Genomic DNA, 19,065 nt, shown 5'->3' on the forward strand with positions numbered 1-19,065 from the left:
GAAAACCACTTTGAGAAGCAAACAGAAAGACACCAAATTTACAAATTTACCTAATTCATACAGTTAGACGAAAGTTCATCCAAATATTAAAAAAAAAAAAAAAAAAAAATGTTTGAATTTTAAGGATAAACATATTTTTACATATCCCCCGTGTTTACCATTGTACTGTTGAGAAATTAAAAAGAATTTGAGTAATTTTAATTAACTCAAAACAGGAAAAGTTTTGTTTGATTTCATGAATCATGTATTTTTATACAGAGTGTGTAACTAATATACTCACTCTGTATATTAAAGCAAAGTAAAGCAGAATTACCAGTATAATAAATAACTGGGAATGTTGAGAGGGATTATTTTAACACATACAAAGCAACAGTTAAAATCAGTTTTATGAAAGGTTAATATTTGGCTTGTCACAATAGATCCTACAAAAATGACATGAGTTAGAAGCTGTAGACTGAACTACACCTAGATGGTGTTATTGTTCTCTGGTCCTGAGTTGATTTCTGAATAAACAGCCTCTTCTTTTGCTCCAGGGCGCCCCCTACCTGTGAAAGGACAACGACTGTAAGACTTCAATGTACTTTTTCATACACAAATTACTTTTTTTTTTACTCGATTTAAACTTTACATTCCTACAATAATTTTTCCTGTAAATTCTTAATTCTAAATACAAGTAGGTAATAAGCACAAATTCACTTTCGGTTTATTTTATTTTTGAATATTGTATCACATGTCTAAATATTTATATTTTTACTTACATCAAGACGGGTTACAGTGTGTAAAAACATTTAAGCATTTCTATTTTGTCACAAAAAGAAGCTTTGTTTTTGTCAAACATTGGTCGATAGCGATGGAAAGTAAAATATTAAGTTGGAGTTGACTGTACCTTTCATTCCTGATTCCAGACGATAGTAAACAGCGCCCTCTACTGGTTCATTTGGGATACCTGTTCAAATAAACAAGTCACAATTTCTAAAAAAACAAACAAAAAACAAAGTGATCTAAACTAGGCTGATATTTTTCTTCTTTAAGTTGTTTTTGTGACTTACTCTCTTTCCCAAAGTTTTTCAGTTCAATGAGAGAGTAGGTTGCATCTCTGGGTTTGTCTGCCACTGAAACATTTCAGGATTTTTCAGATCAGTTGCCTGCATTTGAACATGCAGCAGTTATATCTGGTGGAAAAGATTCACTTTACCATTTCCACTGGAGTCTGAGAAGTTGACCGACTCGTAGATATGATCGTCACCTACAGTGCAGGAAAAAAAGTGAATAGAATATTGCATTAACTCACACGCAGCCATTTGTTGATTTCACTGAGCAAATTCTAAAGCTTTCCTTACTGAATATGTAAACGCAATCTTATCGATACAAATGATAACATAGCTAAAAATGTCTAGAGTATTAAGGACAAAAATTGTTTAATTTCTGACCATGCAGAGGAGAGCTGCTCTCATTGGTGTCATTCTTGTTGAATCCATTATTTACTCCGCAGCTGATTTTTAACAGCTTCCACCTAAAACAGTGTAAATGGTGTAAATCTTTTCACAAAAATGTATCAATTTTAGATATTTGAGGTGAAGTGATGCGCTTTACTGACCAGCGGCAGCGTAAATCTGTGAACAACAAATATATTCTCTTAATACTTCATCGTTCAAATATTGTTACTATACCTTAACAATGACCAATCTCACCTTTGGACCGCCTGTAGTACCACAGTAACACCAGAAGAAGAACCAGGAGGATTCCACCGACAGGTCCGATGATCATAAGGACATCAGATGAAGAGCTGACAGGAGTGGACACTGTTACTGGAAAGAACAGTGTCATGTTCATTTTGGTTTGTTTTTTTTACAATCTCATTTACTTCTTACTCAGTTATTAGAAAAATAGAGTTTACATGTAGAACCTAAAATGTAAACTAAAATGAAAATAAAACTCAACAAAAAATGTCTTCAGACACATTTTGTCCCCCAGCTGAGCAGAATCCCCACCTACAACCAACTGATAGATACGTATCCATAGCAACTAAATCTGGACGTCCTCCATGTTCCTTTGAACACACACTATGCAGTTTAAATATAATCATAGAAAGGTTTACAGAAATATATTGAATACCATTATCAATGTTAGGTCTCATTAACATAATGTTGTTTCTATCGCCTAAATGTTCATTTAAAGGGAAAAAAGTATTTTCTTTAGAAAGAAAGAAAGAAAACATTTTTCCTATTTGCAAATTGTTTCTTTTTGTGGGTAGTCATTTTTTATTAGGTTTTCATCTCATGTGCAGTCTTTTGACAAAATGTTTTTGTTTATTATGCATTGACTCTTAGATTTACACTACATCAACAACATACTCACCTAATGGAAAACAATGAAAAAACATCTTAAAAGCTTTTTCATATATTAGCTTTTTCACTGCAAACTTCTTGACATGCTACTTCAAAGTCATATATTAGTGAAAATATTTAGAACTTTTAGCCATTTATATCATTTCCACATATATCTTTTCTATTGAGAATAAAATGTGCAGCTACAGTTAAAATCAAACAGGAGGGGCCAGCGTGACAGTGCATTTTCAATCAGTGCCACATTTGTTTGCGATGAGGATAAGATTGTTTTCCCATGATTAGACACCAGCAGAGAGAGAGAAAAAAAACACAAATACCTTATCACTTGAATGGAATATAATCAGAATATTTAAACTGTGTTTTGAATTTGCAGAGCACATTTCAGCAACAAGGCAGTTCAAAGGGTTTTGAACTGACTTTTCCGGACGACGCTCAGCTAGTCTTTGGGCTCCGACCAAAACCAGCTGCCTGGTTTTATTACATGTTGGGCTGGTCATGACGAAAAAAAAATATGACTCACCTGACACAGACACTGGGATCTTTTCACTCCACTTTGTCAAAGAATGCCAGTCGTCTCTGCGTCTACACTGACACATGTACTCTTCACTACTGGACTCATTAACATTGACAGTCAGATGTTTATCATTTCCCATTTTTACAGTTTTCCCATCTCTCCTCCATTCACACGTCCAATCAGTGGTTTCTCCTCCCTGGACCTCACATGTCAGAGTGATCGACTCACCACTGAACATCTGAGGCCAGTTTGGTTGTCGAGTCACAACAACCTTGTTGGAAACTGTTTCCATCAGATATGGACAGTTGAAAACAAACCAAAACATAAAAATAAATTAAAAACACCTCATGAGTTTAAGCTAAAAAGTAAAGAATAATCAACTGCATTTAAAATAAATAATTGAACTTACAGCTTATTGTGATGCTGACTTCGTCACTTACAAGACTTTGATAGTTTTCATTTCCTCTCATTCCCAGACATCGGTATATTCCTGCTTGTGCTACATTAATATCTCTGTTTTCTTCATCAGTGAGTTGAACTTCAGGTGTGTTTTTGGTCCTTATGTACCATTTGTATTTCCATCCAGCAGAGGGCAGAGAGCAGCTCAGTGTCACACTGCCCCCTACTGGTATGGTTGTAGGACCTGCAGTCAGTGTGGGTTTGGGTTGAGCTGATGTTAATGAAATGAAATAAAAACGTCAGTTAATATGTTTAGTTATTGTTCAGTCAGACTGAGAACAAATATTCAAATGTCTCATCATAATATATGACAAAAATCTATAATTGAGTTTCTCTAATGGGAATCACGTGTTATCTTGAAATAGTTATCTTAATTTAAAAACCCAAATAAAAAAAAGAAAGAAAAAGAAGAGAAAACAAAAGATGACAAACAATTTATGCTATTCTGTGATTAGCTCACCTAATGAAAAATAACTAGGAACAAAAAAAAAGCTAAAGTGATTTTCTGCATATAGATTTAACTTACAGAGGAGTAAACATGTGTATTAGCTACACAACTCTCAACAATGTACAAATCTGGTTGAATAAGATCATTTGGACTCACCAGTAACAGTTAAAGAGACAGTATCACTGCACTTGGTATCACCAGAGCTCTTCCTGAGTCCACAACACTGGTATTCATCACTGTGATCGATTTGGATAGGTAGTAATGTGAAGCTTTTGTACGGGTTGGAGCGAAGAAATTGTTCTCCATTTTTTTTTATCTCATATTCCCAGTCGGTGTCTTTGCCTTCATTCATGTCACAAATGAACGTCACGCTCTCTCCAGGATGAAAAGTCGACCAGTTGGGATCAATAGTCAGAATTGCGCCTAAAACGCAGCACAACACATTTAGCACATTTATCATGCAGTTTATACAGACGTGGTTCATCCTGAGATTATAAATAAATATGAAGAATAAAAGAGAAAATACCTTCAGCATGTCTGCAGCAGAGAAGTGCATTCATCACTAAAATAAAACCTAAAACTTTTGTCATTATTAATGTTAAAAGTTCACAAACAAGCACAGAGTGTTGCTTCGTAACGTCCAGCTCTGACACTAACACGTTCTTTTCATATCACTGAAATTTCCGATCAGTAGCGCTAGTTTCCTGTTCTGTGAGCTCATGGTCACTTTTTTTATCTTCATCTGAGAAACATCATAGCTAAAGAATAAGTACTACCACAAATATTTTGACACTTCCCACACAATGTTTTGACACTTAGTTTAACTTCCTTAAACTAAGGTGACTCATGAAAAGACACCCCAGTTAAACGGTTTTAGGTAACCATTTGTTTAAAGGTCATGTTCAGTTTAGCTTAAATTAAAAGATTCATTTGCTCAAAAACTAGACGAAGATATGATGTGCAAAACAAACAAAAAATTCTCAAAAACCTAATGTAAATAGGAGAGAATGAAGATAACAGATTTTGCAAATTATTACATTAGTGAACGTTCTAATATATAGAATTTTTCTCATTAAATAAAAGATTAGTTTAAAATTTAGTAAAAAAAACTACAAAAGAAGAGCAGTCAATGCACATACTGTCAAAAGTGAACATTTTGTTCATTTTTTTCTATTTTATCTGCGCCATTCAAACACAGGAAGTGACATCGCTGCACAACAAGCCTGATTTCCTGGCCTGATAATGACATTCTGTGTGTCGGAGGAATATTCTTTACGTTTTATTTTGGCACAAGTTGCACTGAATTGATCAAAACAACCTAAAAAATTGTTTTTTATTTTGGAATTTAAAACCTCCGACTTCAGTCTTTTGTCTTTCACCATGGAGAACTGACACTTCCTGTCCACCTAACAGAAGCCATTTTGGGTTAAACTGCTTAATAAGGCTTTAAGCTTTAGTATAGGGCCTTTAATCAATTGTTTGACATGTTATTTTAATAAGTACACAATAAAATCACAATTTGTTTCACATGTTAACAACCTCATTGTTCATCTTGTTAAATCTTTCTGCAGATTGTGGAATCAATTTTAATACCAGTAAACTGACCAAGCAATGAAAGTCCACATGTAGGATCATTTTCCACCAGTTTGAAAATAACTTATTCCATTCTTTCTGCTTTTAACTTGTAATGGACTGAATACTCATGTAGATATCATCTTGGACTGGAAACTTAAATACTATTTTCTGTTGACACTGAACAAAACTTTAAAACAGTCCAATCAACATCATTAATGTTTTACACACCATGCATTCATGAACTTTCACTCATTTTATTGAAAACAGGCACCGATATCCAAACTCTGTGACAATTTCGTATTTATTGCAAACATAGCATAACTGTAAAAGCTACAAATCCAGCTACGTAGGAAAGAACGGAGTTTGTAATTTTCATCTTTAATTTTATTTCACAAGAATCTTACAACATTTCAATTTATGAATGTGCGACCTATCCTATTTATGACATGAGCGAAAATGTAAAATTAGAGCGCATCTGATTCTTGAAGAGATATAGCATAATTAAATTATCTTTGGCATCTTAAAGCTGCAGAAATACAATAATCATCACAACATATAATGAAAACAGGGCAGCAGAATTGTCCAGTGTTGTTTCTGATCGTAAAATAATGTGGAGTATCTGTTGCTGCTGGACTCCAATCTCCTGCTGAGAGAGAGAGAGAGCATATATTTATAAAATTATCATGTGCTTTAATTTGTCCAAAAGAAACATCTTGGATAATAAAGTTTTTGCGTGAATGACGAGGATGTTATTTACCTTTTTGTTGTTCGGGTTACTAGTTCTCACCTTCACTGGGGTCTAAAACAGAAACCGGATATCAGAACAGTTTATTATTAAAAGGGGCAGTATTATTTTCCAGGCACACATTGTCATTGTATAACACAATCAAGCAAATATTTTACTTTTAGTTGTTATGAAAACGCATTTACATTTCAAATAAGACTTAAAAGAATTTTGACTTTGTAACTTAAAACCCTGGAATTGGGGCTGTGTCTCTTTAAGAAGCTCCTGCTTTTTCTGAAACCCCGCCTCCAGGAAACTCCGCCTCCTCATAACAACATCGCTTCTCTGTTAACCCTTTAACAACATTTTTATTAGTGTTGAACTGAGAAGTAGCTCATATAATGAGCTCAGGAGGTACCAATTCCAAAACACCCAGTGTTTGCCAATTGCTGCAGGCTAGTTTGAAGGAGCTGAGTGGAGGAGTTGTGGGGGAAGGGCTGCTCTGTGAGGAGGAAGCTCAGAAGTTTGGAAGCTGCAGCTCAGAGGAGGAGCTTCGTCTTGAAGGCGGAGCTAAGTCCACCAGGCATTTTGCACAGCTGAATGGTTGCCATGGGAGATTAAAAGATTTCTCAAACATGCATGAAAGAATCAAGGCAACACTCCAAGTACCGTATTTTCGGGACTGTAGAGCGCACCTCACTATAAGCCGCACAAACAAAGTTTAAAAAAAAAAAAAAAACGTGAAACGTACATATACTGTATATAAGCCACACTGGGTTATAAGCCACTGGTATCTCAGCCGCTTTCGGTTTTCCACACTACTGCAGCGGAGGCCTGCGTCCTTAATAAATCTGCTATTAAGGACGCAGCCCTTAATAGCTCCAACGCCGAACCATGGATTCATTCATGCCAAGCTCAGTGCAGCGGCTATTGATCTGATCGATAGCCTTCAACTTAAAACCGGCATCATATGAACTTTTTCGTGTTGTTTTCATGATGATTGGGTTTGAGTTTGAAAACATTTCTGTGTCGTGCCTGCTGCTAGCATGTGCTTGTTCTAAATGAAAATCAGTACTTTCTTCTTTGTTTTCCAATTTTGACTTCCAATGATTCACTTCGTGCTAAAGAGCCCCCTGGTGGTTGAAGAAAAATACACAGAAAAGCCTCACCAGGCTGTAAGCCGGATGGTTCAAGAATGTGGGGAAAAAAGTAACGGCTTATAGTCCGAAAAATACGATATGTATTTTAACGACAAAATACCATTTTAACAGCTTAAAAAGTCGACTTTACATAAAACTGCCCCTATAAAATCTGAATTGTGATCAATGTCCATCAGAAGGTGCTTGAGAATAACTAGAAAAGTCAAAAGTGGCAAGACAGTTAACCCTCCCAAAAAATAAATAAATAAATGCATTTATAGATAAAAGAATAATAACAATGATAATATCACTGACCTTCATGCTGAGCTTTTATGTCCTGGTCTCACATTAACGTAAACAGAACCTTCCTCTGGATTATGACACCTCTCTGTTAAAATGGCAACATGCATGAACATTTAAATTTAAATTCACAATCTACTGAATGTTTACTAATAACTCATCTTTGTGAAGAGTTAAAGTTCAGAGTGTTTCACAGCATTGTGAAATTCATGTGTTTCTGAAATATTTCCGCATGTTGAATGAGCCGGCTTTAATCTCCTTAAATAACTTGAATGTTGCAGGTCGGCTTTAAAACATGAACGTTACCATTTCCAGTGGCTCCACTTGGATGTACCGTCTCATACAGAGAGGTGGTGCCTGCAGTAAACAAAAACATTTCAAGATTAAAGTTTGGATCTGAAAGCAATTATATTAATCATATTACTTTTATGTCTTACTCTTTCCATTGAATATAATCGTTTGTAATTTTGAACCATTTGCCCTGAACAAACTCATGCTAATGACATAACTGTATTTTATTATGTAGAGCAGCAGAGCCATGACTTTGGTGCATTAATTATGACAAAACGTTCAGCACAAAAAGTTCAATTATTAGAAATAATTAGCTCCATTTGGACTTTGAGCCTTTAAATATGTCTGTATATTTGCTTTTATAAAGATGAATCAACAAAAACATGAAAACAAATTATTATAAATAATAATGACATTTATTTAGTGACCAACCATGTAGCAGAGAGCTGTAAAGGTGACCTTCAGTCTGATCCACTCCATGATTGGTGGCAGAGCTCTGGCTGCTGAACAATTTAAAAATATTTAAGCGAATTAAAGGTGAAAGAATCAGAAGTTCATGTTTAAAATGAAAAGACAGATATTACAAACTGACCTGATGCAGCATAAAACTGTGGAAGATTGAAAAATGAATTGGCATCATTAACACCAGAATTAAACAGATGAAATGTATTTAAAAATTACAGATTTATGACACATTTTCTTATTTAATAAAGTATTTTTGGTGATGAAATAATCTGATCCGGTGTGAGAAGAAAATGTTCTCACCATTGGACCGTCTGTAGTGCCACAACAAGAGCAGGAGGACGATGAGAACGATTCCACTAAACGGTCCAACAATTAAGAGCAAAGGAAATGAAGAGCTGACTGGACTGGACACCATTACTGGAAAACATAAGTAATGTATTGTTAGTTATTATTATACCCTAAGACATGATTTCCTACTAAAGAATTTAAATGTGACATCAAGGTTGGACTCAGACATTCTCAGTCTCTGTATTGATTTTTCTCAAGCAGTTCAATGTTTTTACTGTCTAAACTGAATTAAATGGTTTAGATCTGCAGTTAAAAAAAGTCATGAAGCTTTGCTGTAGGAACGCTCACCTGTAAACATCTGTTAGACATGACGATAATGACATCAATAACTGTTTCGATTGCTAAAAATCTTTAAATGAGAAATGAAGCTATAACAGTCACTGTAAACAAGAAACACTAACAATGAATTAAATGTCTTTAGTGCTTTTGTAGCATTTATGCATCTTTTTAATAAAAACATTTGGATTGAAGTTTAAATGTGGAAAATGGACTATATTTTTGGTCACTAACATGTATGCTGACATACTATGATTTCTAATAGTAAATTATAGGGAAGATGGATAAAAACAGGTTTTGTTATCCATATATTCCTTTGATTCCAGGCAAGAGACAAGCAGGAAGTTTTAACCAACACTATTAACTCATTTCTTAGCTAGAATATTTATCAAACTCTGCAAACTGTATTTTTAATGATTACAAAAATAAATATTCAATGATCTACTATAACTTATTAGTACATTCAAGGAGATGCTTATCTGAGTTGGGCTGGCCCCAAAAATATGACTCACCTGACACAGACACTGGGATCTTTTCACTCCACTTTGTCACAGAAAACCAGTCGTCTCTGCGTCTACACTGACACATGTACTCTTCACTACTGGACTCATTAACACTGACAGTCAGGTGTTTATCATTTCCCACTTTTACAGTTTTCCCATCTCTCCTCCATTCACACGTCCACTCAGTGGTTTCTCCTCCCTGGACCTCACATGTCAGAGTGATCGACTCACCACTGAACATCTGAGGCCGGTTTGGTTGTCGAGTCACAACAACCTCATTGGAAACTGTTTCCATCAGATATGGACAGTTGAAAACAAACCAAAACATGAAAATAAATTAAAAACACCTCATGAGTTTAAGCTAAAGAGTAAAGAATAATCAACTGCATTTAAAATAAATAATTGAACTTACAGCTTATTGTGATGCTGACTTCGTCACTTACAAGACTTTGATAGTTTTCATTTGGTCTCATTCCCAGACATCGGTATATTCCTGCTTGTGCTACATTAATATCTCTGTTTTCTTCATCAGTGAGTTGAACTTCAGGTGTGTTTTTGGTCCTTATGTACCATTTGTATTTCCATCCAGCAGAGGGCAGAGAGCAGCTCAGTGTCACACTGCCCCCTACTGGTATGGTTGTAGGACCTGCAGTCTGTGTGGGTTTGGGTTGAGCTGATGTTAATGAAATGAAATAAAAACGTCAGTTAACACGTTTAGTTATTCTTCAGTCAGATTGAGATCAAATATTCAAATGTCTCATCATAATATATGACAAAAATCTATAACTGAGTTTCTCTAATGGGAATCACGTGTTATCTTGAAATAGTTATCTTAATTTAAAGACAGAAATAAAAACAGAGAAAAAACAAAAAAAACAATTTATGCTATTCTGTGATTAGCTCACCTAATGAAAAATAACATTATTGATAAAATAGTAAGTTTAATTGCATTTCATAGAATTTTGTTTTCTGTGGATGGGTGGGTTGAAACTGCTGAGGTTAAAATATAATTTTTCGAGGAACAACAAAAAAGCTTAAATGATTTTCTGCATATAGATTTAACTTACAGAGGAGTAAACATGTGTATTAGCTACACAACTCTCAATAATGTACAAATCTGGTTGAATAAGATCATTTGGACTCACCAGTAACAGTTAAAGAGACAGTATCACTGCACTTGGTATCACCAGAGCTCTTCCTGTGTCCACAGCACTGGTATTCATCACTGTGATCGATTTGGATAGGTAGTAATGTGAAGCTTTTTCGCGGGTTGGAGTGAAGAAATTGTTCTCCATTTTTTTTTATCTCATATTCCCAGTCGGTGTCTTTGCCTTCATTCATGTCACAAATGAACGTCACTCTCTCTCCAGGATGAAAAGTCGACCAGTTGGGATCAATAGTCAGAATTGTGCCTAAAACGCAGCACAACACATTTAGCACATTTATCATGCAGTTTATACAGACGTGGTTCATCCTGAGATTATAAATAAATATGAAGAATAAAAGAGAAAATACCTTCAGCATGTCCGCAGCAGAGAAGCGCATTCATCACTAAAATAAAACCTAAAACTTTTGTCATTATAAATGTTAAAAGTTCACAAACAAGCACAGAGTGTCGCTTCGTAACGTCCAGCTCTGACACTAACACGTTCTTTTCATATCACTGAAATGTCCGATCAGCAGGGCTAGTTTCCTGTTCTGTGAGGTCATGGTCACTTTTTTTATCTTCATCTGAAAAACATCATAGCTAAAGAATAAGTACTACCACAAATATCTTGACACTTCCCACACAGTGTTTTGACACTTAGTTTAACTTCCTTAAACTAAGGTGACTCATGAAAAGACACCCCAGTTAAACGGTTTTAGGTAACCATTTGTTTAAAGGTCATGTTCAGTTTAGCTTAAATTAAAAGATTTATTTGCTCAAAAACTAGAGGAAGATATGATGTGCAGAACAAACAAAAAATTCTCAAAAACCTAATGTATATAGGAGAGAATGAAGATAACAGATTTTGCAAATTATTACATTAGTGAACTTTCTAATATATAGAATTTTTCTCATTAAATAAAAGATTAGTTTAAAATTAAGTAAAAAAAAAAAACTACAAAAGAAGAGCAGTCCATGCACATACTGTCAAAAGTGAACATTTTGTTCATTTTTTTCTATTTTATCTGCGCCATTCAAACACAGGAAGTGACATCGCTGCACAACAAGCCTGATTTCCTGGCCTGATAATGACATTCTGTGTGTCGGAGGAATATTCTTTACGTTTTATTTTGGCACAAGTTGCACTGAATTGATCAAAACAACTTAAAAAATTGTTTTTTATTTTGGAATTTAAAACCTCCGACTTCAGTCTTTTGTCTTTCACCATGGAGAACTGACACTTCCTGTCCACCTAACAGAAGCCATTTTGGGTAAAACTGCTTAATAAGGCTTTACGCTTTAGTGCAGAGCTTTTAATCAATTGTTTGACGTGTTATTTTAATAAGTACACAATAAAATCACAATTTGTTTCACATGTCAACAACCTCATTGTTCATCTTGTTAAATCTTTCTGCTGATTGTGGAATCAATTTTAATACCAGTAAACTGACCAAGCAATGAAAGTCCACATGTAGGATCATTTTCCACCCGTTTGAAAAAACGTATTCCATTCTTTCTGCTTTTAACTTGTAATGGACTGAATACTCATGTAGATATCATCTTGGACTGCAAACTTAAATACTATTTTTTGTTAACACTGAACAAAACTTTAAAACAGTCCAATCAACATCATTAATGTTTTACACACCATGCATTCATGAACTTTCACTCATTTCATTGAAAACAGGCACCGATATCCAAACTCTGTGACAATTTCGTATTTATTGCAAACATAGCATAACTGTAAAAGCTACAAATCCAGCTGCGTAGGTAAAAACGGAGTTTGTAATTTTCATCTTTAATTTTATTACACAAGAATCTTACAACATTTCAATTTATGAATGTGCGACCTATCCTATTTATGACATGAGCGAAAATGTAAAATTAGAGCGCATCTGATTCTTGAAGAGATATAGCATAATTAAATCATCTTTGACATCTTAAAGCTGCAGAAATACAATAATCATCACAACATATAATGAAAACATGGCAGCAGAATTGTCCAGTGTTGTTTCTGACCGTAAAATAATGTGGAGTATCTGTTGCTGCTGGACTCCAATCTCCTGCTGAGAGAGAGAGAGGATATATTCATAAAATTATCATGTGCTTTAATTTGTCCAAAAGAAACATCTTGGATAATAAAGTTTTTGCATGAATGACGAGGATGTTATTTACCTTTTTGTTGTTCGGGTTACTAGTTCTCACCTTCACTGGGGTCTACAATGGAAACCAGAAATCAGAACAGTTTTTATTAAAAGGGGCAGTATTATTTTCCATGCACACATTGTCATTGTATAACACAATATGTTAACATAAAAACGTCAATTATTCAGTCAACACGAGTAGTTATTCATCAGTCTGGCAGACTGCAAATATACAAAGGTGTCATCATCAAGTATCTTATTAATAGTTATCTTAATTTAATTACCCAAACTCTTTGTGCACAAGGATTTCATTTAAAGTAGAATAAACATATAAAGTGACTTTTTAACTCCCTAAAGCAGTCAAGTTGAAAATCCATTTGGACTCACCAGTAACAGTTAAAGAGACAGTATCACTGCACTTGGTATCACCAGAGCTCTTCCTGAGTCCACAACACTGGTATTCACCACTGTGATCGATTTGGATAGGTAGAAATGTGAAGCTTTTGTACGGGTTGGAGCGAAGAAATTGTTCTCCATTTTTTTTTATCTCATATTCCCAGTCGGTGTCTTTGCCTTCATTGATGTCACAAATGAACGTCACTCTGTCTCCAGAATGAAAAGTCGACCAGTTGGGATCAATAGTCAGCACAGCATCTAAAATACAGCAAAACACATTTGGCACATTTATATGCTTATAATAGATTTTCATACATCAAATCAAAGAGGCATGCATATGTACCTCTTTTTGTGTGAATAAATAAAAGAACAATAAAATCAAGATACCTTCAGTATGTGCAGAGCAGAGGAGAGTATTCAGCAGTAAAATAAAGGCTAAAACCTTTGTCATTATCAACAAAAACAAAGTTCAGATAAATGAAAACAGTGCGTTTCACGCTAACATTCAGCACTGAAGCTTGACAGGCACATCCTCTTCATTATAAGTATATCTTATCTGTTTTCCATCAGAATGACATCAGAGGTTTCAGCTGATTTCTCTTCATCTGAGAAAAAAACATCATTCCTAAAATATAAGTACTAACACTTCTCACACAGGTAAAAAAAAAATGAGAGACTCACAAAATTAAGAAAAACGAACGATGTACCAGTACTTTAAATATCCATTTTCTCTGTATCAAGTGAGATTTCTCACAGTGTGTTTATCGGTATGTTCAAGTTCTATAATCCCACAATGGAGGCTGAGAATGGACATATTTTCTCAGAGACTAAAGCAATAGAAATTAATAAAATGTGCTCAAATATTTTAAATAGGAGTTGTGTGTGTGTGTGTGTCGGGGGGGGGGGGGGGGGGGGGCAGCATCACCAAACTGGCCCATTTGCATCATTCAAACACAGGAAGTTAAGCCTGACATATGGAATGGACTGAACTTATATAGCGCTTTTCCAGTCATTTTTGACCACTCAAAGCGCTTTACACTAGAGTCACATTCACGCAGTCGCACTCACAAACACACACACATTTATACACCGATACGCAGATCGGTAGGCAATTTGGGGTTAAGTGCCTTGCCCAGAGGTACATCGACGTGTGGCAGGAGGAAGCTGAAATCGAACCTACAACCTTCCGATCGCAAGACGACTACTCTACCAAAGAGCCACAGTCGCCCATAGGCAGAGAATAACGTCTCAAACCACATAATGACCTTATTTTTTCCGGAGAAATATTTTTTATTTTTTATCTTGACGCAAGTTGCGGCAAATATGCTTAAAAAAAAAAAAAAGAGAGAAAAAAGTGTGTTTTAACGTGGAAAAATAGCACTTCTGTTCACATAACACAAAAACACTTTTCTTATTTATTTTTATATTTCAGGGCAGAGCCTATCATCAGATGTTTTAGTTGTTTTATTTATTAAAAACAAGTGAAATAAAAGTCATATGATTTGTAGTTAAGCACTCCAAAATGATTAAAGCTTCCTGCAGATTGTATTACATGTTGGGCTGGTCCTGATGAAAAAAAAAAATCATGACTCACCTGACACAGACGCTGGGATCTTTTCACTCCACTTTGTCTCAGAAAACCAGTCGTCTCTGCGTCTACACTGACACATGTACTCTTCACTACTGGACTCATTAACACTGACAGTCAGGTGTTTATTATTTCCCACTTTTACAGGTTTCCCATCTCTCCTCCATTCGTACGTCCACTCAATGGTTTCTCCTCCCTGGACCTCACATGTCAGAGTGATCGACTCACCACTGAACATCTGAGGCCAGTTTGGTTGTCGAGTCACAACGACCTCATTGGAAACTGTTTCCATCAGATATGGACAGTTGCAAAACAAACCAAAACATAAAAATAAATTAAAAACACCTCATGAGTTTAAGCTAAAAAGTAAAGAATAATAAACTGCATTTAAAATAAATAATTGAACTTACAGCTTATTGTGATGTTGACTTCGTCACTTACAAGACTTTGATAGTTTTCATTTCCTCTCATTCCCAGACATCGGTATATTCCTCCTTGTGCTACATTAATATCTCTGTTTTCTTCATCAGTGAGTTGAACTTCAGGTGTGTTTTTGGTCTTTCTGAACCATTTGTATTTCCATCCACCAGCAGAGGGCAGATAGCAGCTCAGTGTCACACTGCCCCCTACTGGTATGGTTGTAGGACCTGCAGTCAGTGTGGCTTTGGGTTGAGCTGATGTTAATAAAATGAAATAAAAACGTCAGTTAACACGTTTAGTTATTCTTCAGTCAGATTGAGATCAAATATTCAAATGTCTCATCATAATATATGACAAAAATCTATAATTGAGTTTCTCTAATGGGAATCACATGTTATCTTGAAATAGTTATCTTAATTTAAAGACAGAAATAAAAACAGAGAAAAAACAAAACAAAACAAAAAAAACAATTTATGCTATTCTGTGATTAGCTCACCTAATGAAAAATAACATTATTTATAAAATAGTAAGTTTAATTGCATTTCATAGAATTTTGTTTTCTGTGGATGGGCGGGTTGAAACTGCTGAGGTTAAAATATAATTTTTCGAGGAACAAAAAAATGCTAAAATGATTTTCTGCATATAGATTTAACTTACAGAGGAGTAAACATGTGTATTAGCTACACAACTCTCAACAATGTACAAATCTGGTTGAATAAGATCATTTGGACTCACCAGTAACAGTTAAAGAGACAGTATCACTGCACTTGGTATCACCGGAGCTCTTCCTGAGTCCACAACACTGGTATTCATCACTGTGATCGATTTGGATAGGTTGTAATGTGAAGCTTTTGTGCGGGTTGGAGCGAAGAAATTGTTCTCCATTTTTTTTAATCTCATATTCCCAGTCGGTGTCTTTGCCTTCATTCATGTCACAAATGAACGTCACTCTCTCTTCAGAATGAAAAGTCGACCAGTTGGGATCAATAGTCAGAATTGCGCCTAAAACGCAGCACAACACATTTAGCACATTTATCATGCAGTTTATACAGACGTGCCTCATCATGAGATTATAAATAAATATGAAGAATAAAAGAGAAAATACCTTCAGCATGTCCGCAGCAGAGGAGTGCATTCATCACTAAGATAAAACCTAAAACGTTTGTCATTATTAATGTTAAAAGTTCACAAACAAGCACAGAGTGTCGCTTCGTAACGTCCAGCTCTGACACTAACACGTTCTTTTCATATCACTGAAATGTCCGATCAGCAGCGCTAGTTTCCTGTTCTGTGAGGTCATGGTCATTTTTTTTATCTTCATCTGAGAAACATCATAGCTAAAGAATAAGTACTACCACAAATATTTTGACACTTCCCACACAATGTTTTGACACTTAGTTTAACTTCCTTAAACCAAAGCATAATTAAATCATCTTTGGCATCTTAAAGCTGCAGAAATACAATAATCATCACAACATATAATGAAAACATGGCAGCAGAATTGTCCAGTGTTGTTTCTGATCATAAAATAATGTGGAGTATCTGTTGCTGCTGGACTCCAATCTCCGGCTGAGAGAGAGAGAGAAAGAGAGAGCATCCATTTTCTCTGTATCAAGTGAGATTTCTCACAGTGTGTTTATCGGTATGTTCAAGTTCTATAATCCCACAATGGAGGCTGAGAATCGACATATTTTCTCAGAGACTAGATTAAAGCAATAGAAATTAATAAAACGTGCTCAAATATTTTAAATAGGAGTTGTGTGTGCGCGTGTGTGTGTGTGTGTGGGGGGGGGGGAGGGGGGGGGGGGGGCAGCAGCACCAAATTGGCCCTTTGTATCATTCAAACACAGGAAGTTAAGCATTTAACCATAAAGCCTGACATAGGCAGAGAATAACGTCTCAAACCACATAATGACCTTATTTTTTCCGGAGAAATATTTTTTATTTTTTATCTTGAAGCAAGTTGCGGCAAATATGCTTAAAAAAAAAAAGAGAGAAAAAGTGTGTTTTAAAGTGGAAAAATAGCACTTCTGTTCACATAACACAAACACACTTTTCTTATTTATTTTTATATTTCAGGGCAGAGTCTATCATCAGATGTTTTAGTTGTTTTATTTATTAAAAACAAGTGAAATAAAAGTCATATGATTTGTAGTTAAGCACTCCAAAAATGATTAAAGCTTCCTGCAGATTGTAGAATAACTTTTCCTACCATGATGTACAATTGTTCTCCAACTTGAAGCAGGGTTGGTGGAGGAGTGATGATTTATGTTTGTTCTGGAGGTTAGTTAGCTTATAAAATCTAAAATGTTTTACATATTTGTTAAAACTGTCACGATGTCCTGACAGTAGAATATGAGACAGATATTCTGTGAAAAATATAAAAATAAATCAAGATAATCTGCCTCCTACCAGTGGTCCTACTGCCATATTCGTCTCTACAATAAATAAATTCAAACATAATTAAATTGAAAAAATTTTTATTAAACATCAACTGTCTCAACCTCACCAGAGCTCTGTCTTTCACTTAAATCAACAGACGTCCTTGATATCAAAACAATCGTTACGGTTTCTTATAAACATTAAATCGCATGTTTTGGCTTTCTTTTTTTTCTGCGTTTTGAGCTCATCGAGTTTCGTAACATTTCCCACTTCTTCATTTTTACATTTCCCACTTCTTCATTTTAGCTTGACCAAAGAACATTTCAACATTTCCTATCAACTTAACTAGAATTTCTCGCCCAATCGACTCCAATCAGCAGGAAATGAAGAACAAATGCGATCAGATATTTCAAGTTTTGGTTGTAAAGTATATTTACACCTTACGATCACTTATGAATGAACTTTTCACTCCTTAGGAGTTGAGTAAAAAAATGTGTTCATGTTACACTGAACTACTGACAAAAGATAAAACAGAAATCTGAAAGGTAAATAAACATGTCAGTGGTTTTGAATTCATTTGAAAGAAAAGTCTGACTCATGAATCCAGAGATACTCGACTTGGTGCCCCAATTCAAGTAAAATAACTTTAACTTTTACTAATAATTCCATTAATTGAAGATAAACACTATCTTACCACTGAATACTTCTTGTGAAAATGTATGTGTGCTTTTCAGTCTCATTGGTGTATTTATATATGTTGTTTGTCACTGTGGTTTCTTCTCTTTTTTTCTCTCTTTCTGCAGAAACAGTTTCCTAATGTGATACATTCTCTCTTCCTTTCTTTCTTTCTTTTTATCTCCCTACTTTCCTTTAAACGTTTTGCCAGTCCTCTCTTCGTTTCTTTTTTCACTTTTTTACCCTTTCGTGTCTCTGTGTCCACTGCATTTGAAATAAAACGCAATGCAATTTCTAACCGAAGAAGAACAACAGTGGAGGAGAGTTTGGCCACTGTACCTTAGGTTTTTATAAATTCTGATGCCTATTTCAACTCATGTCCATCCATCCATCCATTTTATTCTGCTTATCCGAGGTCGGGTCACGGGGGGTAGCAGCTTCAAAAGGGAGGCCCAGACTTCCCTCTCCCCGGCCACTTGTTCCTCCGAGGGAATCCCGAGGCGTTCCCAGGCCAGCCGAGAGACATAGTCCCTCCAGCGTGTCCTGGGTCTTCCCCAGGGCCTCCTCCCGGTGGGTCATACCCAGAACGCCTCACCAGGGAGGCGTCCAGGAGGCATCCTGACCAGATGCCAGAGCCACCTCAACTGGCTCCTCTCGACGTGAAGGAGCAGTGGCTCTACTCTGAGTTTCTCCCGAATGACTGAGCTTCTCACTCTATCCCTAAGGGAGAGCCCAGACACCCTACGGAGAAAACCCATTTTGGCCGTTTGTATCCGCAATCTCGTTCTTTCGGTCATGACCCAAAGCTCATGGCCATAGATGAGGGTGGGAACGTAGATCGACTGGCAAATCGAGAGCTTCGCTTTTTGACTCAGCTCTCTCTTCCCCACGATGGACCGGTACAGCGCCCACTTGACGACAGA

The 19,065-nt window shown here is 35.7% G+C and overlaps 1 protein-coding gene across 9 annotated transcripts; it reads right to left on the reverse strand.

The window, feature by feature from the left end:
• Positions 1-141: 141 nt before the first annotated feature.
• LOC102219443 (leukocyte immunoglobulin-like receptor subfamily A member 6) lies at positions 142-16,511 on the reverse strand. Of its 9 annotated transcripts, none has more exons than XM_023346789.1 (13): positions 15,821-15,841; positions 12,713-12,754; positions 10,906-12,603; positions 10,536-10,802; positions 9,803-10,063; positions 9,400-9,675; positions 8,564-8,680; positions 8,391-8,406; positions 8,231-8,298; positions 7,814-7,864; positions 7,523-7,595; positions 6,102-6,143; positions 5,628-5,990 (listed from the first exon to the last, which is right to left on the reverse strand). In XM_023346789.1, the coding sequence occupies exons 3-11, from the start codon at positions 10,967-10,969 to the stop codon at positions 7,525-7,527; spliced, it is 1,191 nt and encodes a 396-aa protein (XP_023202557.1). In that variant the 5' UTR covers positions 10,970-12,603; positions 12,713-12,754; positions 15,821-15,841; the 3' UTR covers positions 5,628-5,990; positions 6,102-6,143; positions 7,523-7,524. The 9 variants fall into 9 exon arrangements, 8 of the variants coding, with proteins under 8 accessions (XP_023202554.1, XP_023202551.1, XP_023202553.1 ...); XM_023346788.1 differs by having other exon boundaries at positions 5,628-5,987; positions 8,231-8,301; XM_023346787.1 differs by having other exon boundaries at positions 8,231-8,301.
• Between the last annotated feature and the right edge of the window lie 2,554 nt (positions 16,512-19,065).

Source organism: Xiphophorus maculatus, chromosome 14, assembly GCF_002775205.1.
Source record: "Xiphophorus maculatus strain JP 163 A chromosome 14, X_maculatus-5.0-male, whole genome shotgun sequence".
NCBI lineage: Eukaryota > Metazoa > Chordata > Actinopteri > Cyprinodontiformes > Poeciliidae > Xiphophorus > Xiphophorus maculatus.